The 14,301-nt window shown below is 40.1% G+C and overlaps 1 protein-coding gene across 2 annotated transcripts in view; it reads right to left on the bottom strand.

Moving 5' to 3' along the window:
- dsd (attractin-like protein dsd) overlaps window positions 1-10,075 on the bottom strand; it is a 125,478-nt gene extending 115,403 nt beyond the window's left edge. For both annotated transcript variants that reach the window (XM_071692735.1, XM_071692726.1), the window contains exons 1-2: window positions 9,831-10,075; window positions 120-320 (exon numbers count right to left, since the gene is read on the bottom strand). In XM_071692735.1, coding sequence (XP_071548836.1) covers window positions 120-320; window positions 9,831-10,057 — 428 coding nt within the window. In that variant the 5' untranslated portion in view covers window positions 10,058-10,075. The remainder of the gene's footprint in view (window positions 1-119; window positions 321-9,830) is intronic.
- Window positions 10,076-14,301: the final 4,226 nt, after the last annotated feature.

Consider the following 14,301-nt stretch of genomic DNA (forward strand, 5'->3'; position numbering starts at 1 on the left):
GGACATGGAGATGAGCAGTGCATGTGATACATCACAGAAATGGTTACTGAAACTTACACATTAAAGAGGAAAACAGTATATGAGGAGCATATAAAGAACAATACCTGTCCATGACTAACCTGAAAACAGCAAGTAGGGGGTCATAAATACTGTCACCGTCGTAAACATATAAATGGTCCCATGAGCATTCTGTGGCAAAATGGTCAAAATGAAGACGGATGGAAGTACTGGGCCGGCCTGCATCTATCAACCACGTGCACTGTGTGTCTGTAGAATAGTTCCCTGGCCCATCTGTTATCACACTTGAATTGGACCATAACCTGTAGAATGCAAAGCTGTTAAGTGATACAGGCCCATTTCGCATTCACAAGCCACCCAGGGTTGAGCGCAAAGGCTTGAATCCTGATTGTGGCAGTCGGTCCACAGTCAAACCACTGTTCATCCAAATATGGGGTTGGTCAATGAAATGGGTATCTGGCTCACCCTAGGATATATACACTGTATATATAAATAGCGTTAATGAGATGGCCTTGAATAAGGCCATAGTTGACTCCTGCCACCTAAGTTAACATAACAAAATATAAATATATACATACATACATAGTGCCATTGTACAAAGGCAAAGGGGATAAGAGTGAGTGCTCAAATTACAGAGGTATAAGTTTGTTGAGTATTCCTGGTAAATTATATGGGAGGGTATTGATTGAGAGGGTGAAGGCATGTACAGAGCATCAGATTGGGGAAGAGCAGTGCGGTTTCAGAAGTGGTAGAGGATGTGTGGATCAGGTGTTTGCTTTGAAGAATGTATGTGAGAAATACTTAGAAAAGCAAATGGATTTGTATGTAGCATTTATGGATCTGGAGAAGGCATATGATAGAGTTGATAGAGATGCTCTGTGGAAGGTATTAAGAATATATGGTGTGGGAGGCAAGTTGTTAGAAGCAGTGAAAAGTTTTTATCGAGGATGTAAGGCATGTGTACGTGTAGGAAGAGAGGAAAGTGATTGGTTCTCAGTAAATGTAGGTTTGCGGCAAGGGTGTGTGATGTCTCCATGGTTGTTTAATTTGTTTATGGATGGGGTTGTTAGGGAGGTAAATGCAAGAGTCCTGGAAAGAGGGGCAAGTATGAAGTCTGTTGGGGATGAGAGAGCTTGGGAAGTGAGTCAGTTGTTGTTCGCTGATGATACAGCGCTGGTGGCTGATTCATGTGAGAAACTGCAGAAGCTGGTGACTGAGTTTGGTAAAGTGTGTGGAAGAAGAAAGTTAAGAGTAAATGTAAATAAGAGCAAGGTTATTAGGTACAGTAGGGTTGAGGGTCAAGTCAATTGGGAGGTGAGTTTGAATGGAGAAAAACTGGAGGAAGTGAAGTGTTTTAGATATCTGGGAGTGGATCTGTCAGCGGATGGAACCATGGAAGCGGAAGTGGATCATAGGGTGGGGGAGGGGGCGAAAATTTTGGGAGCCTTGAAAAATGTGTGGAAGTCGAGAACATTATCTCGGAAAGCAAAAATGGGTATGTTTGAAGGAATAGTGGTTCCAACAATGTTGTATGGTTGCGAGGCGTGGGCTATGGATAGAGTTGTGCGCAGGAGGATGGATGTGCTGGAAATGAGATGTTTGAGGACAATGTGTGGTGTGAGGTGGTTTGATCGAGTAAGTAACGTAAGGGTAAGAGAGATGTGTGGAAATAAAAAGAGCGTGGTTGAGAGAGCAGAAGAGGGTATTTTGAAATGGTTTGGGCACATGGAGAGAATGAGTGAGGAAAGATTGACCAAGAGGATATATGTGTCGGAGGTGGAGGGAACGAGGAGAAGAGGGAGACCAAATTGGAGGTGGAAAGATGGAGTGAAAAAGATTTTGTGTGATCGGGGCCTGAACATGCAGGAGGGTGAAAGGAGGGCAAGGAATAGAGTGAATTGGAGCGATGTGGTATACAGGGGTTGACGTGCTGTCAGTGGATTGAATCAAGGCATGTGAAGCGTCTGGGGTAAACCATGGAAAGCTGTGTAGGTATGTATATTTGCGTGTGTGGACGTCTGTATGTACATGTGTATGGGGGGGGGGGGGTTGGGCCATTTCTTTCGTCTGTTTCCTTGCGCTACCTCGCAAACGCGGGAGACAGCGACAAAGTATATAAAAAAAAAAAAAAAAAAACATACATACATACATATATATCTTTCATCTTTCATACTATATACACATTTTTTTTTCTTTTTTGCTTTGTCGTTGTCTCCCGCGTTTGCGAGGTAGCGCAACCCACCCCCATACACATGTATATACATACACGTCCACACACGCAAATATACATACCTACACAGCTTTCCATGGTTTACCCCAAACACTTCACATGCCCTGATTCAAACCACTGACAGCACGTCAACCCCGGTATACCACATCGATCCAATTCACTCTATTCCTTACACACCTTTCACCCTCCTGCATGTTCAGGCCCCAATCACACAAAATCTTTTTCACTCCATCTTTCCACATCCAATTTGGTCTCCCACTTCTCCTCATTCCCTCCACCTCCGACACATATATCCTCTTGGTCAATCTTTCCTCACTCATTCTCTCCATGAGCCCAAACCATTTCAAAACACCCTCTTCTGCTCTCTCAACCACGCTCTTTTTATTTCCACACATCTCTCCTACCCTTATGTTACTTACTCGATCAAAAAAACCTCACACCACACATTGTCCTCAAACATCTCATTTCCAGCACATCCATCCTCCTGCGCACAACTCTATGCCTCGCAACCATACAACATTGTTGGAACCACTATTCCTTCAAACATACCCATTTTTGCTTTCCGAGATAATGTTCTCGACTTCCACACATTCTTCAAGGCTCCCAGGATTTTCGCCCCCTCCCCCACCCTATGATCCACTTCCGCTTCCATGGTTCCATCCGCTGCCAGATCCACTCCCAGATATCTAAAACACTTTACTTCCTCCAGTTTTTCTCCATTCAAACTTACCTCCCAATTGACTTGACCCTCAACTCTATTGTACCTAATAACCTTGCTCGTATTCACATTTACTCTTAACTTTCTTCTTTCACACACTTTACCAAACTCAGTCACCAGCTTCTGCAGTTTCTCACATGAATCAGCCACCAGCGCTGTATCATCAGCAAACAACAACTGACTCACTTCCCAAGCTCTCTCATCCCCAACAGACTTCATACTTGCCCCCTTTCCAAAACTCTTGCATTCACCTCCCTAACAACCCCATCCATAAACAAATTAAACAACCATGGAGAAATCACACACCCCTGCCGCAAACCTACATTCACTGAGAACCAATCACTCTCCCCTCTTTCTACACGTACACATGCCTTACATGCTCGATAAAAACTTTTCACTGCTTCTAACAACTTGACTCCCACACCATATATTCTTAATACCTTCCACAGAGCATCTCTATCAACTCTATCATATGCCTTCTCCAGATCCATAAAGGGGGTGACTGCATTATTGACTGGTTGGTAAGGTTATTTAATGTATGTATGACTCATGGTGAGGTGCCTGAGGATTGGCAGAATGCATGCATAGTGCCATTGTACAAAGGCAAAGGGGATAAGAGTGAGTGCTCAAATTACAGGGGTATAAGTTTGTTGAGTATTCCTGGTAAATCATATGGGAGGGTATTGATTGAGAGGGTGAAGGCATGTACAGAGCATCAGATTGGGGAAGAGCAGTGTGGTTTCAGAAGTGGTAGAGGATGTGTGGATCAGGTGTTTGCTTTGAAGAATGTATGTGAGAAATACTCAGAAAAGCAAATGGATTTGTGTATATATATATATATATATATATATATATATATATATATATATATATATATATATATATATAATTTTTTTTTTGCTTTGTCGCTGTCTCCCACGTTTGCGAGGTAGCGTAAGGAAACAGACAAAAGAAATGGCCCAACCCACCCCCATACACATGTATATACATACGTCCACACACGCAAATATACATACCTACACAGCTTTCCATGGTTTACCCCAGACACTTCACATGCCCTGATTCAATCCACTGAAAGCACTTCAACCCCGGTTTACCACATCGATCCAACTCACTCTATTCCTTGCCCTCCTTTCACCCTCCTGCATGTTCAGGCCCCGATCACACAAAATCTTTTTCACTCCATCTTTCCACCTCCAATTTGGTCTCCCACTTCTCCTCGTTCCCTCCACCTCTGACACATATATCCTCTTGGTCAATCTTTCCTCACTCATTCTCTCCAAGTGCCCAAACCATTTCAAAACACCCATATATATATGGATGAAGGCAGCAAGTATGAATATGTACATGTGTATATATGTCTATGTCTGTGTATGTATATGTTGAAATGTATGGGTATGTATGTGTGCATGTGTGTATGTGTGGGAGTGTATGTACATACATGTGTATGTGGGTGGGTTGGGCCATTCTTTTATCTGTTTCCTTGAGCTACCTCGCTAACGCGGAAGACAGCGACAAAGTATAATAAATAAATAAATGAATAAATAATATACAAGAAACTATACAGCAACAACTGGCCTCTTCAAAGTCTTGAAAATCTATTATCAAAAATTTATTCTACATCACTTCACTGTAGGCTATTCATTCGTCAAAATCATCTACACATTATGCTTACACTGGCCCCTTCAGAGTCTTGACAATTATTATCAAAAATCTATTCTACATAACTTCACTGTAGGATATTCATTCGTGAAAATCATCAACACATTATGCTTACAATATGTCTACTACAGTGGATGCCCATTGGATAACAACATAATTATCAATTGGAGAATTAGTATGGGATACTTGCATTACCTAATGTCTAAACACAGTCATTAAGCCTATAAAATTGCAAACATTTGTATGCCATAATATGACTGCCTAATACATAAATGTAAATCTGAACCACCCATCATTGAGCAATTAAATTAAGAGCATCTGCAAAAAATGCATAATTCCAAATTACTAGATAAACATATGCAACTATGTGCCCCAAAATCTCACCTAGTCATCACTTCCAAGGGGGTAAATGGAGTATAAATACAATATTCCTAACACTCATGGTTCTCAGCTTATTAAGCTAACAAGAATGTGTCCACTCACAGACAACAAATACAAACATACACAATAAGATCACAGTCAAGTGCTACAGAAGGTTCTGTGAAATCTTCTACTAAAGGTTACAGGTATGGGTACTATGGAACACTTGGAGAGGAGTGAAAGTGAGGTGGAGAGAGGCCTAGTTCAACATGAAATGCCAAAAAGCAAGAGAGCTCAGGGATGTACCATGGAAGGGTTATAAACAACATTGTAACCAGCCAGCATTAGAAACGCAATGGAGAGAAAGAATGAGTACCGCAAGGTAAGGCAGGAGGAGCAGAGAGGTTTTGGAAAGAGTCCTATGGACAAGCTGAAAGGTAACTCAAAGCTTTTCTATAAGTTCATCAGATGTAAACTACCAATCAAAGAACAAGTAATCAGGCTAAGAGACTCAGGGGGAAGAATACTGAAGATAAAGAAATATGAGAGGAGCAACATGATGAAGTGAAAAGCACTTTCACAGTGGAAGATGATAGAAAACCATAGTTAGAAAGATGGATGGGAATGAAGCCCAAGACAGTAAACACTTATAAGAAATTATATACTCATCCTACCACAACAATATGACCCAAATAAGGATTACTAACTTGAAGTTTCCCACATTTGCATGGAAGGAATGTGTAGACACTAGGTTTCTCAGAATATTGTTCATTAAGACACTAAAGGAAGGAATAGTGCAAAAAAATGTGTAAGAAAGCATACATCATGCCTATTTACATCATAAAAAGAAGCTTCTGTCTGTCTGTAGACACACAAAGAATGTTACTACAACAACTAACCCACATAAACAAGTGTCTAAAATTCATACATTTCCTTGGCAGAATAAAAATTGGCAGCTACTGGGTCAATATATTTTCAGGAAAATATCATCTTACTGAGCATTCTATAAAATTCTTAAAAAGCTGGTCCATGGGCAAAAATCTATTATCATATTATCATCATTATTATTATTATTATTATTATTATTATTATTATTATTATTATTACTATTATTATTATTATCATACTTTGTCGCTGTCTCCCGCGTTTGTGAAGTAGCGCAAGAAAACAGACAAAAGAATGGCCTAACCCACCCACATACACATGTATATACAGACACGCCCAAACACGTACATCATATACATACCTATACATTTCAACGTATTCCCGTTGCCACCCTGCCACACATGAAATGGCACCCCCCTCCCCCCACGTGCGCGAGGTAGCACTAGGAAAAGACAACAAAGGCCACATTTGCTCACGCTCAGTCTCTAGCTGTCATGTGTAATGCACTGAAACTACAGCTCCCTTTCCACATCCAGGCCCCACAAAACTTTCCATGGTTTACCCCAGACACTTCATATGCCCTGGTTCAATCCATTGACAGCACATCGACCCCGTTATACCACATCTTTCCAATTCACTCTATTCCTTGCATGCCTTTCACCCTCCTGCATGTTCAGGCCCCGATCACTAAACAACTTTTTCACTCCATCCTTCCACCTCCAATTTGGTCTCTCACTTCTCCTTACTCCCTCCACCTTTGACACATATATCCTCTTTGTCAATCTTTCCTCATGCATTCTCTCCATGTGACCAAACCATTTCAATACACCCTCTTCTGCTCTCTCAACCACACTCTTTTTATTACCAAAAATCTCTCTTACCCTTCCATCACTTACTCGATCAAACCACCTCACACCACATATTGTCCTCAAACATCTCATTTCCAACACATCCACCCTCCTCCACACAACCCTATCTATAGCCCATGCCTCACAACCATACAACATTGTTAGAACCACTATTCCTTCAAACATACCCATTTTTGCTCTCTCAGATAATGTTCTTGCCTTCCATACATTCTTCAATGCTCCCAGAACCTTTGCCCCCCCTCCCCAACCCCGTGACTCACTTCCACTTCCATGGTTCCATCCGCTGCTAAATCCACTCCCAGATATCTATAACGCTTCACTTCCTCCAATTTTTCTCCATTTAAACTTACCTCCCAATTGACTTGTCCCTCAACCCTACTGAACCTAATAACCATAAGTTATATCATATCCAAGTGAAAGCTTAAAATATATGGGGAAAAGAAGAAGGCTATAGAGTACAGAAAAAATGGGAATTTCAATTAATAACAAAAATGAAAATATAAAAACATTAGGGAACTTGTGAAAAAGGAGTCTTAATTAACTTGGAGTAAAAACTTAAAAGTTAAAAAAAAGATTGAAAAAAAGGGGGTTTTAAGTGATAAGCACATGCTTAAATCATGATATTTGCAGAGGCAATGAAGTACAAGCAAGATAAGGGATTTATGCTATATCTAATAAAAGCATAGAAATAAAGCAAGATAACTGAGAGTTATGAAGAACTGAGAAAAGATAGTGTTTTAAGTCAAAGCTTAAAAAAAAAAATATGACGACGAACAAAAAATGTGTGGTTTCAACAATAAAAAGTTATGTTTCCAACCTTTAAGCATAACAATTATGGTACATATCCTCCACCCTTTCAAAAATTTTGTGTACAGTTGCTGGTCATTACTGTGATATTTTCTATAAATGAATACAGTCCGAGTGATTGGGCAAAGTTACTGGTCATTACTGTGATGTTTTCTATGAATAAATAGTCCTAGTCATAACATATCTAAATTTTGGGCTATATCCTTTATTACTCTATTTCTTATAGATTGCAAGGCACATACAGTATGCAAAATTTTAAAACACTTTGTAAGGCTTTTCACTAATAATGTTTGGGGGCAGCTAATGACCTCTGCATATATGCCCAGGCATACACTGGACCCCATATTGTAGGTGGACACCTTTATGATACATTCTTATAATTCTAGACACTGGATTCTCTCAAGCACCATTGGCCTAATACTGCAGATATCTATCATTATCTAAATTCTTCGACCTGGTAGCCTAGAAAGACCTGTACAATTAGCACAAACTGTTCATTATCAAAGTGAGTTCCAAAGCATGTGGGTGTTTTATGTTTCCAGATTTTTAATTATTAGATGTTTACATTGCAACATTTCAAGGAGCTCTGGGCAATGAGTGATCTAGTTTTTCAATGGCAGTATGGTGTTTAGGGAACAGTAGGGGCAAAGCATGATTTGAAGCATTATATATTATTCTGTGATATCAAATAAAGTGACAGAAGTGAGGGTTATAAAATATCAGACAAAGTGGGTTTAATCAATTTAAAAGTAGGTTAACCACTTGTGAAAAAGCTAAACAGAGCACGCTTGGCAGCCAAAATTTATAACAGTACAATACCAACATTGATGCAGTCAACTGCTGAGGACAACACAGAATGGCTTTCTGTTGGGAGGTTGGGCTCTGGCACAAATAGCTACCTAGTGTCACCTGCTTGTATACGTCTATGAGCAGCTGGTATGATGTTAAGCCATGGGTTTATCTGATATATTCTGACTAAAATTATGAAAATTCAGATCAATCTTGGCTGCTAAAGGATGCCAGATAAGATTTTCATGGATTCTGTTAAATCTTTGTATGCATTTCACCTACCATATTTTTATATTAATCAAACCCTGATCCTCATGACCCTCACCATTATCACCTTTAATACTGCAGAAACAATATAATGCTCTACATCACAAGACTTAGTTATTATTGCATTACCAGTACACTGCACTATTACTTAAACATCAAATCACTTCATAGCCAAAGATAATAGCACATTAAAGGTTAGCTTGACTTTTACACCATTAAACTATCATAATAAGCATTCCTGCGATCAAATAACTTATGGATTTGTTTCAGTAAGTTTCAACTAAGCCACTGGTTTTATGAACAGCTTAAACCAAGAACCCAAGACATTTCTGAATCCCCTCCTCTTACTCCACATACACAGGGAGCCTTTCAATATGCTTGGTTTTCTAAAACTTAATCCAACAAAATAATTCAAGAAAATCAGATGAGGATTAAGGTTTTTATTGGTCCTGTAGATTTTTAAGGGTGTTTCATCTATCATAATTTATGTGTATTACAGATTTTCCAAAACTTTCAAAGCCCTACCCATAGTCGACTTTCTTATTATCATATAATAAAACGACTTATGCAAATAACTCTATCAGTCTTTTATATTCTCCATCCAGTTCCACACACCACCTCCATAAAAGTCTGGTTATTCTAGCAGCATCCTTAAATCTGGTACATACGTAATTTAGCCACTGCTTGGTGTGTGCCTGTAAATTGCTCACCTTCACCACTTCAAGAGTGTCAGCTTTACTCCACCTACCATATTTATCATATGCCTTTAGCTAAGACAGAGGATTAATCTAACTAATGATGCTCTATATCTGAAGACACCCCTCAAACGAAAATAATCCAGATAAAAGAATTACCGTGTGAACTGAACATAACTCTTCCTCCAAATCATCAGACAATTCAGCATTTAACCTTATTAATTCTCTATTCAAAAACAAGTCATACACAAAACATTATAATGTTAAACAGGGCGGCAGCGTAGCAGGAGCTGAGGTTGCTACCGTAAACCTGGTGACTGCACCAAGGCGTAAACAGATATCAGGGTCAAACTTCCTGATATAAGACAGGGAAATCCCCTAATTTAAATACCTTCAACAATCCCTTTGACTCTGTCTTCGGGATGATAACCCCTCTAATTTGCCAAGCTATATTATCATGCTACCTCGTATACCAGTAGGCGATTCATAAGGGAAATATCAGAGCGGGAAATAACCGAATTAATACTCACCTAACCCTTCCTTCACACCACTGACATAGCGGCCCTTTCCATCCTGGGTCACATATACACTTGTTGTCCACACACCTGCCGTGTTCGCACTCTAAACTGCACTCCTGTCCCTCTGTACACACCACCACATAACCTAATAACACTAACACTATGACTAAGGTCTTCGGTCGCTCTAATTTCCTCAAAAACTTAGATTTGAACAGAAATTTCTGGAGATCCGCAGCCATCTTGGATCTGCCATTTCCGCAACTAATGACGTCACACAAAACACAGTCCAGAGTATGGGAAGACCAGACTCTCGCTCTTTTTTCCTCGCTAATTCCCGTTATTCGAGTGTAAAAAAAAAGAAAAGAAATAGTGGAACTAAGACACTGACGTGCACCCATTTATCATTTATCCAGATTGTCCGTCTTAACGGTACAAGGTTACATGACAAGGCAGACTGTTCTCTAAACGAAGTGCATCATCTGGTAGATGTAAGTGAAGTTAAATTAGTTCTTATATCGTGTCCCTGCTGTTCTTCGTATTACATATACAATAGGTTAGGATAAAGAGTTTATTGTAATCAGGTAGGATCACAGTCCCCTTGTTCTCAGTAAATCATTAATCTTAGGAGTCAACGGAACTTCAGGCACCTTGACCTCATGTTATTACCATCTTGTGTTCATAGGTAAATAACTTTACCTTCGCTGTTCAGTCTTCCTACATGTCCACATTTCTACACTGTTAATCTGGAGCATTTCTAAAGACACCCACACCCGGAACATTGGCAACGTCTTACGGAAGTTTTTTTTTTTTCTTCCCAAGATAATTAACCCGAGGAAGCTTGAACAGACTTGACAATCTTCATTTATTTCCAGGGCAAATGCACGCCACCACCTCGTTGTGTTTCGAATGTATATAAAACAGTATTCAAAAATTGTACTTATAATTATGAACAACAACAAAACTAATGATAATAATGATAATAAAACGAATTGTAATAAAAAGAATTTTTCCATCACACCTATACGCCGTTTCCCTCCCTAGAGGCATTGTCCAACATGCAGGAGATAATTCGAGTAGGATTCTTTCTCACCCATTTATGATAATAATAATATTATTATTATTATTATCATTATCATCATTATCATTATTATCATTATTATCATCATCATCATCATTATTACCATTATAGCTTAAATCAGTCAGTATTGAGAAACTGAAATTGATAATGTAGACAAATGAAGTAAATTACTGAAAGAAAACATTTCGTATCTTATAACTGACTAAGGAACTCTCTCTCTCTCTCTCTCTCTCTCTCTCTCTCTCTCTCTCTCTCTCTCTCTCTCTCTCTCTCTCTCTCTCTCGGAAAACACATATTCGTGCATAAAAAGTGACAATTAAGTTGGTTTATGGCAAAGGGTACAGTTCAGTGCACGTACCTCGCTAACTGAGCCATGCGTTGAATGCACGACACAACATGAGGTGGGAAACCGTTTGCATTCCCAGCCTTTCGGTGGATATTTCCGGGACTCACGATCAGAGACTTTTCCGATATGACTGTATATTTTTTTTTTTTTGATTTTCCAAAAGAAGGAACAGAGAACGAGGCCAGGTGAGGATATTCCCTCAGAGGCCCAGTCCTCTGTTCTTAACGCTACCTTGCTAACGCGGGAAATGGCGAATAGTATGAAAGAAAAGAAAATATATATATATATATATATATATATGTGACATTCATTTTTTTCATTCATTTCAAGCTAAAAGTTTGTTTTCTAAATTGTTTCTTACATTTTTCATATGTATATATATGTATGTGTGTGTGTGTGTGTGTATGTGCGTATGTGTGTGTATGTGTGTGTGTGTGTATATGTATATATATATGTATATTATCCCTGGGGATAGGGGTGAAAGAATACTTCCCACGTATTCCTCGCGTGTCGTAGAAAGCGACTAGAGGGGACGGGAGCGGGGGGCCGGAAATCCTCCCCTCCTTGTATTAACTTTCTAAAATGGGAAACAGAAGAAGGAGTCACGCGGGGAGTGATCATCCTCCTCGAAGGCTCAGAGTGGGGTGCCTAAATGTGTGTGGATGTAACCAAGATGTGAAAAAAGGAGAGATAGGTAGTATGTTTGAGGAAAGGAACCTGGATGTTTTGGCTCTGAGCGAAACGAAGCTCAAGGGTAAAGGGGAAGAGTGGTTTGGAAATGTCTGGGGAGTGAAGTCAGGGGTTAGTGAGAGGACAAGAGCAAGGGAAGGAGTAGCAATACTCCTGAAACAGGAGTTGTGGGAGCATGTGATAGAATGTAAGAAAGTAAATTCTCGATTAATATGGGTAAAATTGAAAGTTGATGGAGAGAGGTGGGTGATTATTGGTGCATATGCACCTGGGCATGAGAAGAAAGATCATGAGAGGCAAGTGTTTTGGGAGCAGCTGAATGAGTGTGTTAGCGGTTTTGATGCACGAGACCGGGTTATAGTGATGGGTGATTTGAATGCAAAGGTGAGTAATGTGGCAGTTGAGGGAATAATTGGTATGCATGGGGTGTTCAGTGTTGTAAATGGAAATGGTGAAGAGCTTGTAGATTTATGTGCTGAAAAAGGACTGATGATTGGGAATACCTGGTTTAAAAAGCGAGATATACATAAGTATACTTATGTAAGTAGGAGAGATGGCCAGAGAGCGTTATTGGATTACGTGTTAATTGACAGGCGTGCGAAAGAGAGACTTTTGGATGTTAATGTGCTGAGAGGTGCAACTGGAGGGATGTCTGATCATTATCTTGTGGAGGCTAAGGTGAAGATTAGTATGGGTTTTCAGAAAAGAGGAGTGAATGTTGGGGTGAAGAAGGTGGTGAGAGTAAGTGAGCTTGGGAAGGAGACCTGTGTGGGGAAGTACCAGGAGAGACTGTGTACAGAATGGAAAAAGGTGAGAACAATGGAAGTAAGGGGAGTGGGGGAGGAATGGGATGTATTTAGGGAATCAGTGATGGATTGCGCAAAAGATGCTTGTGGCATGAGAAGAGTGGGAGGTGGGCTGTTTAGAAAGGGTAGTGAGTGGTGGGATGAAGAAGTAAGAGTATTAGTGAAAGAGAAAAGAGAGGCATTTGGACGATTTTTGCAGGGAAAAAATGCAATTGAGTGGGAGAAGTATAAAAGAAAGAGACAGGAGGTCAAGAGAAAGGTGCAAGAGGTGAAAGAAAGGGCAAATGAGAGTTGGGGTGAGAGACTATCAGTAAATTTTAGGGAGAATAAAAAGATGTTCTGGAAGGAGGTAAATAGGGTGCGTAAGACAAGGGAGCAAATGGGAACTTCAGTGAAGGGCGTAAATGGGGAGGTGATAACAAGTAGCGGTGATGTGAGAAGGAGATGGAATGAGTATTTTGAAGGTTTGTTGAATGTGTCTGATGACAGAGTGGCAGATATAGGGTGTTTTGGTCGAGGTGGTGTGCAAAGTGAGAGGGTTAGGGAAAATGATTTGGTAAACAGAGAAGAGGTAGTAAAAGCTTTGCGGAAGATGAAAGCCGGCAAGGCAGCAGGTTTGGATGGTATTGCAGTGGAATTTATTAAAAAAGGGGGTGACTGTATTGTTGACTGGTTGGTAAGGTTATTTAATGTATGTATGACTCATGGTGAGGTGCCTGAGGATTGGCGGAATGCGTGCATAGTGCCATTGTACAAAGGCAAAGGGGATAAGAGTGAGTGCTCAAATTACAGAGGTATAAGTTTGTTGAGTATTCCTGGTAAATTATATGGGAGGGTATTGATTGAGAGGGTGAAGGCATGTACAGAGCATCAGATTGGGGAAGAGCAGTGCGGTTTCAGAAGTGGTAGAGGATGTGTGGATCAGGTGTTTGCTTTGAAGAATGTATGTGAGAAATACTTAGAAAAGCAAATGGATTTGTATGTAGCATTTATGGATCTGGAGAAGGCATATGATAGAGTTGATAGAGATGCTCTGTGGAAGGTATTAAGAATATATGGTGTGGGAGGCAAGTTGTTAGAAGCAGTGAAAAGTTTTTATCGAGGATGTAAGGCATGTGTACGTGTAGGAAGAGAGGAAAGTGATTGGTTCTCAGTGAATGTAGGTTTGCGGCAGGGGTGTGTGATGTCTCCATGGTTGTTTAATTTGTTTATGGATGGGGTTGTTAGGGAGGTAAATGCAAGAGTTTTGGAAAGAGGGGCAAGTATGAAGTCTGTTGGGGATGAGAGAGCTTGGGAAGTGAGTCAGTTGTTGTTCGCTGATGATACAGCGCTGGTGGCTGATTCATGTGAGAAACTGCAGAAGCTGGTGACTGAGTTTGGTAAAGTGTGTGGAAGAAGAAAGTTAAGAGTAAATGTGAATAAGAGCAAGGTTATTAGGTACAGTAGGGGTGAGGGTCAAGTCAATTGGGAGGTGAGTTTGAATGGAGAAAAACTGGAGGAAGTGAAGTGTTTTAGATATCTGGGAGTGGATCTGTCAGCGGATGGAACCATGGAAGCGGAAGT

Source organism: Panulirus ornatus, chromosome 4 (genome assembly GCF_036320965.1).
Source record: "Panulirus ornatus isolate Po-2019 chromosome 4, ASM3632096v1, whole genome shotgun sequence".
Lineage (NCBI taxonomy): Eukaryota > Metazoa > Arthropoda > Malacostraca > Decapoda > Palinuridae > Panulirus > Panulirus ornatus.